This window comes from Somniosus microcephalus, chromosome 16, assembly GCF_052327205.1.
Source record: "Somniosus microcephalus isolate GS21.2 chromosome 16, FLI_Smic_1.0, whole genome shotgun sequence".
NCBI classification, from domain to species: Eukaryota; Metazoa; Chordata; class Chondrichthyes; order Squaliformes; family Somniosidae; genus Somniosus; species Somniosus microcephalus.
Genome location: NC_141002.1, coordinates 5,523,769 through 5,533,441, shown reverse-complemented (window position 1 = coordinate 5,533,441; position 9,673 = coordinate 5,523,769). Strand labels below are relative to the sequence as shown.

At 47.5% G+C, this 9,673-nt stretch overlaps 1 protein-coding gene across 1 annotated transcript in view; it reads left to right on the top strand.

The window, feature by feature from the left end:
- Positions 1 to 569: 569 nt before the first annotated feature.
- The window catches only part of LOC147105950 (uncharacterized), a gene marked incomplete at its 5' end in the record, with an annotated part of 367,623 nt that continues 358,519 nt past the window's right edge, over positions 570 to 9,673 (top strand). Inside the window, 2 exons of the mRNA XM_086009773.1 lie at positions 570 to 669; positions 4,033 to 4,098. Of these exons, the coding sequence (XP_085865899.1) occupies positions 570 to 669; positions 4,033 to 4,098 (166 nt within the window). The remainder of the gene's footprint in view (positions 670 to 4,032; positions 4,099 to 9,673) is intronic.

Below are 9,673 nucleotides of genomic sequence, written 5' to 3'. Positions count from 1 at the left end.
GGGTACTGTGTGTAGGTGGGCTAGATGGGCTGAAGGGGTACTGTGTGTAAGTGGGCTAGATGGGCTGGAGGGAATTCTCTGTGTAGGTGGGCTAGATGGGCTGGAGGAATACTGTGGGTAGGTGGGCAAATGGGCTGAAGGGGGAACTTTGGGTAGATGGGCTGAATCGGGTACTCTGTGTAGGTGGGCTAGATGGGCTGAATGGGGTACTGTGTGTAGGTGGGCTAGATGGGCTGGAGGGAATTCTCTGTGTAGGTGGGCTAGATGGGCTGGAGGGAATACGGTGGGCTAGATGGGCTGAAGGGAATACTGTGTGTAGGTGGGCTAGATGGGCTGAAGGGAATACTGTGTGTAAGTGGGCTAGATGGGCTGGAGGGAATACTGTGTGTAGATGGGCTGGAGGGAATACAGTGGGTAGGTGGGCTAGATGCTCAAAAGGTCTTCTACTGCTTGAAACTATTACTATAGGGACGATTTTAACCCCAAATGCTGAAAACCGGCTCGGAGTTAAATTCAATGCCTATATTACTCAAAATTTAACACAATTGACTGAGAATAAATGAAATTGACCAATAAGTTTCCTCCACTTTCTTCCTCTCCTAGATGCAGACACTGAACTTTGTAGCAACACCACAGCTGACCAGCAAACCAAAGAAAAGAAACCAGAAGGTAATGATAGCTCTGCGTTCTCCTGCCTTACTAGGAATTCACCTTGCTCCTCCACAACTTCCTAAATGAACCTCATTTTCTTCCCTGGTATCCTGGGTCAAACGCTGCTCCTCTACTGGTCCCCTGGATCTTCCTCTACTCCTCTGCTGACTCATATGAACATATAAACAATGACCAACAGGAAAAGACCCTCTGGTCCATCCAGCCTGTTCCACACAATTGTAATACCTTGTGCATCACAATATATATATTTTCCACCTCACGCAAAACCATAGTCTGTACTTAGCTTGTCTGATATCTACAGGGTCAGTTATCAGCCCCTCACTGGTTCAGACAATGGCACAAAGCAGCGGGGCGGGACCCCATCCTGCAACACAAGTAGCGCCCATTTAAAATCACAGTCCACCACAAAGCGCAATTATATTGCAAAGTGCTATTCCATTTGTAATGTATACAACATTGAAGGGACTACTTTGTTTTGCGGATCTACATCCTTAGTTGCGAGCGTATATAACAGACGCGTATCGATTTGTACAGTCAGTGCCGAAGTTCCAGTTACCCAGTAAAGATCACTTGAAGTTACTCTCAGTCTCTGCTGCTTTATTACTTTAATGTAGTTGTGTATAGCGGTACAAACACAACAAATTGGCGACGAGAATTATGAACCTACGTCTTCCTATTCTGGCATCGCATCCAGAGGACACCGAAACTTGGAAGAAAGGAGCGAGAAGGTAGAGAAAACGGAGCACGCTTGCTAAGCTAGGCAGGGGATACGTAAGTCAAGTGAAAAGTGCACAGGACTTGCATGACGCTAGCTAACTAGTAAAGAAAGAAAAACGAGTTTCGAAAAAAAAAATGGCGATGATTGCCACGATTGCAGCATTTGATAGCAGCATTGAAGACTGGGCAACTTACACTGAAAGGGTGGAGTTGTACTGTGAAGCTAACGGAGTGGAGGTAGAAAAGAAAGCCACTGTTTTGCTGAGTGTTATGGGCGCAAAGACATATGGGCTACTACGTAGTTTATTAACCCCTGAAAAGCCAGCAAACAAAACATTCAAACAAATAGTGGACACACTCCAAGACCATTTAAGCCCCAAACCACTGCTCATAGCTGAAAGATTTAAATTCCATAAACGGAACCAGAGCAAAAATGAAAGCATTTCTGAATATTTGGCAAAGTTGCACAAGTTATCAGAACATTGCCAATTTGGAGTGGGCTTATCAGATTGCATTTGTGTGTGGCATGCAAAGTGAAAGCACACAAAAGAAGCTCCTGTCTGAAAAAGACCTCACATTGGAGGAGGCTCTGAGTATCGCAATATCAATGGAAGCAGCAGCACGTGGCGCTTTAGAAGTTCAACAAAAATCCCTGGAATATTCAACTAATAAAATGTCACTGAAACAAGAAAAGAAGTGCTATAGCTGTGGCAAAATGTCACATGACCACAATGACTGTTGGCTTAAAGATAAAGGCCTAGAAATTCAGTTGGCTGCGCCAGCCGTTAGCGCCTTAGGAGGAGTAGGTCTCGAGCGCTAGGCGCTTAGCGCCCGGGCGCAGCACGAACTGCGCCTCGCCCCAACTTCAGTAGACATTTAGCGCCGGCGCAAAGTCATTGCGCGCGCTCATCTGCGCGCGCAGATCATGACGTCATTTCGTTGTGCAACGCCCTTTGTGCGCCCGGAACCGGAACTTCACTCGCGCCGCCCCATTGTGCGCCGGGCGGCCCTAACGACTGTTGAGTGCAACATTGCTCAGCCGATGCGGGCCACGGGGAGCGCAAATTAAAGGGCACTCCCCCTGCACTAGAAACGGCAGCCGTGTTGCAACACTCCTTTTTGTGAGAGACGGATCTTCTGGTTTGGCTCAACACAGCAGGTGGAGGAGGAGGAGGAGGAGGAGGAGGAGATGATGATGGCCTTGCAAAAACACAAATGCACCCTCCCCCTTTAAGAGCTCACCGGCGCCAGAGTGTCTGCCGTCAATCAGCAGCTCGCCGCACCTGCCCTGCGCCCGACTTCCGGGGTTTCGCCCCGGCCCGCCGGCTTAGCAGCTAATGATAGTCGTGCATCGCCTGCTTTAGCGCAGCAGCAACCTCTTAGGGCGATGTGACTGAATATCGGCGAAGGGGGCTCGACTTTGCGCCGGGCGCAAGCTTTAGCGGCCGCCCGGCTTTACCACCCCAAAAGTGGCTATACTGAATTTCTAGGCCAAAGACTGCAGACAATGTGGCAGATGAGGGCACATTGAAAGAGTCTGCAAAGCAAATAAGAAGCAGAAAACTGATACAATACAGAGTAACAAAAAGGTACATCAAGTGACTGAAAACAAGAAACCTTTCAAAGATAGACACAAGAAGGTACACCACGTGACTGGAGACAGTTCAGATAAAAAAAAAGTGACACAGACTCAGAGGAAGAGGATTTGGCTTGTCTAAAACTACACAGTGTGAAAGAAACAGAGGATCACAGAATAATATGGGTTACTCCAGAAGTGGCAGGAGTTAGGCTGAAAATGGAATTGGACACAGGCTCAGCTTTAACACTGATCTCTGTACATGACTACAAATGACTGTTTTCACACATACCGCTAAGGCCAACTAAAGTACTGTTAAAGACATACACAGGACAAAGAGTGTGCCCCAAAGGTAAAATAAAAGTGACAGTGAAATACAAAGAAAAAAAAATACCGCAATTGAACCGCTATGTAGTGGAAAATGGAGGACCGCCATTGCTGGGACGCGAATGGCTCAGGAAAATACAGTTGGATTGGCACACCATCCAAGCACTGTTTATGTCAGCAAAGGAGGACAGCAACGCCACTCCTGAGAGACTGTCTGATGGGCTGAAGGGGGAACTGTGGGTAGGTGGGCTAGATGGGCTGAAGGGAATACTGTGGGTAGGTGGGCTAGATGGGCTGAATGGGGTACTGTGTGTAGGTGGGCTAGATGGGCTGAAGGGGGTACTGTGGGTAGGTGGGCTAGATGGGCTGAATGGGGTACTGTGTGTAGGTGGGCTAGATGGGCGGAATGGGGTACTCTGTGTAGGTGGGCTAGATGGGCTGAATGGGGTACTGTGTGTAGGTGGGCTAGATGGGCTGGAGGGAATTCTCTGTGTAGGTGGGCTAGATGGGCTGGAGGGAATACTGTGTGTAGATGGGCTGGAGGTAATACTGTGGGTAGGTTGGCTAGATCCTCAAAAGGTCTTCTACTGCTTGAAACTATTACTATAGGGACGATTTTAACCCCAAATGTTGTAAACCGGCTCGGAGTTAAATTCAATGCCTATATTACTCAAAATTTAACACAATTGACTGAGAATAAATGAAATTGACCAATATGTTTCCTCCACTTCCTCTCCTAGATGCAGACACTGAACTTTGTAGCAACACCACAGCTGACCAGCAAACCAAAGAAAAGAAACCAGAAGGTAATGATAGCTCTGTGTTCTCCTGCCTTACTAGGAATTCACCTTGCTCCTCCACAACTTCCTAAATGAACCTCATTTTCTTCCCTGGTATCCTGGGTCAAACGCTGCTCCTCTACTGGTCCCCTGGATCTTCCTCTACTCCTCTGCTGACTCACATGAACATATAAACAATGACCAACAGGAAAAGACCCTCTGGTCCATCCAGCCTGTTCCACACAATCGTAATACCTTGTGCATCACAATATATATATTTTCCACCTCACGCAAAACCATAGTCTGTACTTAGCTTGTCTGATATCTACAGGGTCAGTTATCAGCCCCTCACTGGTTCAGACAATGGCACAAAGCAGCGGGGCGGGACCCCATCCTGCAACACAAGTAGCGCCCATTTAAAATCACAGTCCACCACAAAGCGCAATTATATTGCAAAGTGCTATTCCATTTGTAATGTATACAACATTGAAGGGACTACTTTGTTTTGCGGATCTACATCCTTAGTTGCGAGCGTATATAACAGACGCGTATCGATTTGTACAGTCAGTGCCGAAGTTCCAGTTACCCAGTAAAGATCACTTGAAGTTACTCTCAGTCTCTGCTGCTTTATTACTTTAATGTAGTTGTGTATAGCGGTACAAACACAACAATTTGGCGACGAGAATTATGAACCTACGTCTTCCTATTCTGGCATCGCATCCAGAGGACACCGAAACTTGGAAGAAAGGAGCGAGAAGATAAAGAAAACGGAGCACGCTTGCTAAGCTAGGCAGGGGATACGTAAGTCAAGTGAAAAGTGCACAGGACTTGCATGACGCTAGCTAACTAGTAAAGAAAGAAAAACGAGTTTCGAAAAAAAAAATGGCGATGATTGCCACGATTGCAGCATTTGATAGCAGCATTGAAGACTGGGCAACTTACACTGAAAGAGTGGAGTTGTACTGTGAAGCTAACGGAGTGGAGGTAGAAAAGAAAGCCACTGTTTTGCTGAGTGTTATGGGCGCAAAGACATATGGGCTACTACGTAGTTTATTAACCCCTGAAAAGCCAGCAAACAAAACATTCAAACAAATAGTGGACACACTCCAAGACCATTTAAGCCCCAAACCACTGCTCATAGCTGAAAGGTTTAAATTCCATAAACGGAACCAGAGCAAAAATGAAAGCATTTCTGAATATTTGGCAAAGTTGCGCAAGTTATCAGAACATTGCCAATTTGGAGTGGGCTTATCAGATTGCATTTGTGTGTGGCATGCAAAGTGAAAGCACACAAAAGAAGCTCCTGTCTGAAAAAGACCTCACATTGGAGGAGGCTCTGAGTATCGCAATATCAATGGAAGCAGCAGCACGTGGCGCTTTAGAAATTCAACAAAAATCCCTGGAATATTCAACTAATAAAATGTCACTGAAACAAGAAAAGAAGTGCTATAGCTGTGGCAAAATGTCACATGACCACAATGACTGTTGGCTTAAAGATAAAGACTGCAGACAATGTGGCAGACGAGGGCACATTGAAAGAGTCTGCAAAGCAAATAAGAAGCAGAAAACTGATACAATACAGAGTAACAAAAAGGTACATTAAGTGACTGAAAACAAGAAACCGTTCAAAGATAGATACAAGAAGGTACACCACGTGACTGGAGACAGTTCAGATTAATAAAAAGTGACACAGACTCAGAGGAAGAGGATTTGGCTTGTCTAAAACTACACAGTGTGAAAGAAACAGAGGATCACAGAATAATATGGGTTACTCCAGAAGTGGCAGGAGTTAGGCTGAAAATGGAGTTGGACACAGGCTCAGCTTTAACACTGATCTCTGTACATGACTGTTAAATCTGTGAGTTGTTCAAGTAATTAATACTCAGACTTAATCAGTAACAATAAAACAGGTCTTTACTGGTTGGAGGTAGGGACTATACGTAGGTCTTTACTTCATGCCCACAGGCGGGAACTGAGGGGAGATCAGTACCCACAGTACTATTTATACCTCTATGGCCAGGAGTGGTACTGCGTATCACTACGCCCAACAAGTAGTGCAGTCCTGTCCATAGGTTCAAAGTAGCACACATATTACATACACAACAATGACTACAAATGACTGTTTTCACACATACCGCTAAGGCCAACTAAAGTACTGTTAAAGACAGACACAGGACAAAGAGTGTGCCCCAAAGGTAAAATAAAAGTGACAGTGACATACAAAGAAAAAAAATACCGCAATTGAACCGCTATGTAGTGGAAAATGGAGGACCACCATTGCTGGGACGCGAATGGCTCAGGAAAATACAGTTGGATTGGCACACCATCCAAGCACTGTTTGTGTCAGCAAAGGAGGACAGCAACGCCACTCCTGAGAGACTGTCACAAATACTCTCTGACTCTCAGGAAGTATTCAAGAAGGGAATATGAACACTTAAGGGTATGAAAGCAAAAATTAAGATTGAGGAGAACGCAAATCCAAAGTTCCACAAGGCTAGACCAGTGCCTTATGCAATTCGCCCTTCAGTAGAAGCAGAGCTGGAGAACTTGGAGCAGTTAGGGGTCCTGTCCAAGGTGGATTGGAGTGAATGGGCCACACCTATAGTTCCAGTGATGCAGAAAACCTCCAGCACAAAACCAGGAAAGCCAAGAAAAGTGCGCATCTGCGGAGACTTTAAAGTGACTGTTAATCCAGCCCGCCACACAGTACAGTACCCATTGCCTCGCATTGAGGACATCTTTGCTTCCCTGTCAAGAGGGGAACGCTTCACAAAGATTGACTTGGCCCAGGCCTATCTCCAAATGGAAATTGATGATGCATCAAAGAAGTACCTGGCAATAAATACGCACAAAGGCCTTTACCAGTACAATCGGCTGGTATTCGGAATAGCATCAGCTCCTGCAATCTGGCAAAGGGCAATGGACCAAGTCCTGCAGGGGATCCCAGGTACTCAGTGTTATCTTGATGACATCATCATTACTGGCAAGAATGACAATGACCACCTTTCCAACCTCGAACAATTGCTCATCAGGTTACGGGAGTATGGGCTCCGAGCGAACCGAGACAAGTGTAAGTTTTTCAAAAAGGAAATCTCATACTGTGGACATGTGATTGACAAGGATGGTTTACACAAGTCTCCAGACAAGATTGAAGCTGTGATTAATGCACCAACACCTGAAAATGTGTCTCAGTTGAGGTCATATCTTGGACTGGTGAACTACTATCACAAGTTCTTGCCCAACCTATCCACAGTGTTACATCCACTAAATGCACTGCTACAGACAGGGTCACAATGGAAGTGGAGTGACAGCTGTGAACAAGCTTTTCAAGAGAGTAAAAGACTCATTACTTCAGAAGAGGTGCTAGCTCACTTTGACCCATCCTTACCTATTCGACTGGCATGTGATGCTTCACTCCATGGCATTGGTGCCGTGTTGTCACATAAGTTCCCAGACGGCTCAGAAAGACCAATAGCCTTTGCCTCAAGATCATTGACTACAACTGAACGCAATTATGCACAGATTGACCGAGAGGCCCTCAGCCTTGTGTGGGGAGTCAAGAAATTCAACCACTACTTGTATGGTCAACAGTTTACACTGTTAACTGACCACCAGCCTCTCGTTTCAATCTTCAACCCAAGGAAGGGCGTTCCAGTGATGACGGCACAACGGCTACAGCGATGGTCACTCTTCCTAGGGGCTCACCAGTATGACATTGAATACAAGGGGACCAAGCAACATGGCAACGCCGATGGTTTGTCACGTTTACCACTGCCGACCTCCGAGAGAACTACAACAGTTGACTCAGCAGAGGTATTTCACACAACAATAGTTGAGCAGCTACCAGTGACAAACTCCCTCATTCAAAGAGAAACACGCAATGACCCTACATTGTCAAAAGTTTATGACATCACTGTGAAGGGATGGCCAGTGCATGGTGACTCATTGTTTCCAGCATTCTCAGCTAGGAGGGAGCAGTTATCAGTGTGTCGGGGAACACTGATGTGCGGCTCATGAGTTGTGATTCCTCCCAAGCTTCGTAACCGAGTGCTAGATGAACTGCATGAAGGCCACTTAGGTACGGTAAAGATGAAAAGCCTTGCCCGTGGTTACATGTGGTGGCCGGGAATTGACAAACAGATCGAGGACCTGACAAAGAGCTGCTCAGGATGTCAAAAGGTCCAGAATGCACTGATGCGCTATCAATTACTCATAAAAGACTGAGAGTTAAGAGAGTAACTAAAGGCTTTTATTAACAAAAGAATGAAGGTCTGCCTCGAGTGGTCGACCAGTCCAGAAATACAAAGGGCTGGGGAGCAGTCACCTTTATACTAGGACTTGTGGGAGGAGTCAGCCGAGGCATGTCCAGGCATGTACACAGTGGAATACAAACAGTGGTTTACCACATTCACCCCTTGTTTAAAATTGAGTCCGGCGGGGTGAAGTGTATTAAAAGTTAGTGTATTGGAGTCTCTCCGGAGGTCTTGTCTGCCGCTGTGATCGGCGTGGTGATGGCAGGGGTAGTGGAGCTTCCGGCGTTGAGTTCTGCGTGGGCTGTGGCACAGGCGTGTCGTCCTCGTAGATGTCGAGCGGGTCGCGGGGCCCAGGCCTGCCGTCTGCTGGGGCTGGATATCGGATCGTGGGGGGGGTGGTAGTGAGTAGTGGGTTACTGCGGCCCCCGAGGGTGCAAGGTCTCTTATGGAGACTGTGTCCTCCCGCCCGTCCGGGTATGCAATGTAAGCATACTGGGGGTTGGCGTGGAGGAGGTCGACCCTCTCGACCAGGGGGTCCATTTTATGGGTCCTCATGTGCCTTCTCAGTAGGACCGGCCCTGGGGACGTCAGCCATGGCGGTAGCGATGTCCCCGATGTGGACTTCCTTGGGAAGACGAACATTTTCTCATGAGGGGTGGCGTTAGTGGCAGTGCAGAGCAGTGACCGAATAGAGTGGAGCGCATCGGGGAGCACATCCTGCCAGCGGGAGGTTGGAAGGCCCCTAGACTTTAAGGCTAGCAGGGCGGCCTTCCAAACTGTCGCATTTTCTCTTTCCACCTGTCCGTTCCCCCGGGGGTTGTAACTGGTGGTCCTGCTTGTGGCAATACCCCTAGTTAGCAGGTACTGGCGGAGTTCGTCGCTCATAAACGATGAGCCCCGGTCGCTATGGATATAGCTGGGGAAACCGAGCAGGGTGAAGAGGTCGTTCAGACATTTAATGACCGTGGCACTGGTCATGTCCGGGCAGGGGATGGCGAACGGGAAACGGGAGTACTCATCAATAATATTGAGGAAGTACACATTGCGGTCGGAGGAGGGGAGAGGCCCTTTAAAATCAACGCTCAGGCGCTCGAAGGGGCGAGTGGCTTTTATCAGGTGGGCCCTGTCTAGTCTATAAAAGTGCGGTTTGCACTCAGCGCAGACTTGGCAGTTCCTGGTCATGGTCCTGACCTCCTCAATAGAGTAAGGCAGGTTGCGGGCCTTGATGAAGTGGAAGAACCTGGTGACCCCTGGGTGGCAGAGGTCATTGTGGAGGGCCCGCAGTCTATCGATCTGCGCGCTGGCGCAGGTGCCACGCGATAGCGCATCCGGGGGTTCATTAAGCTTCC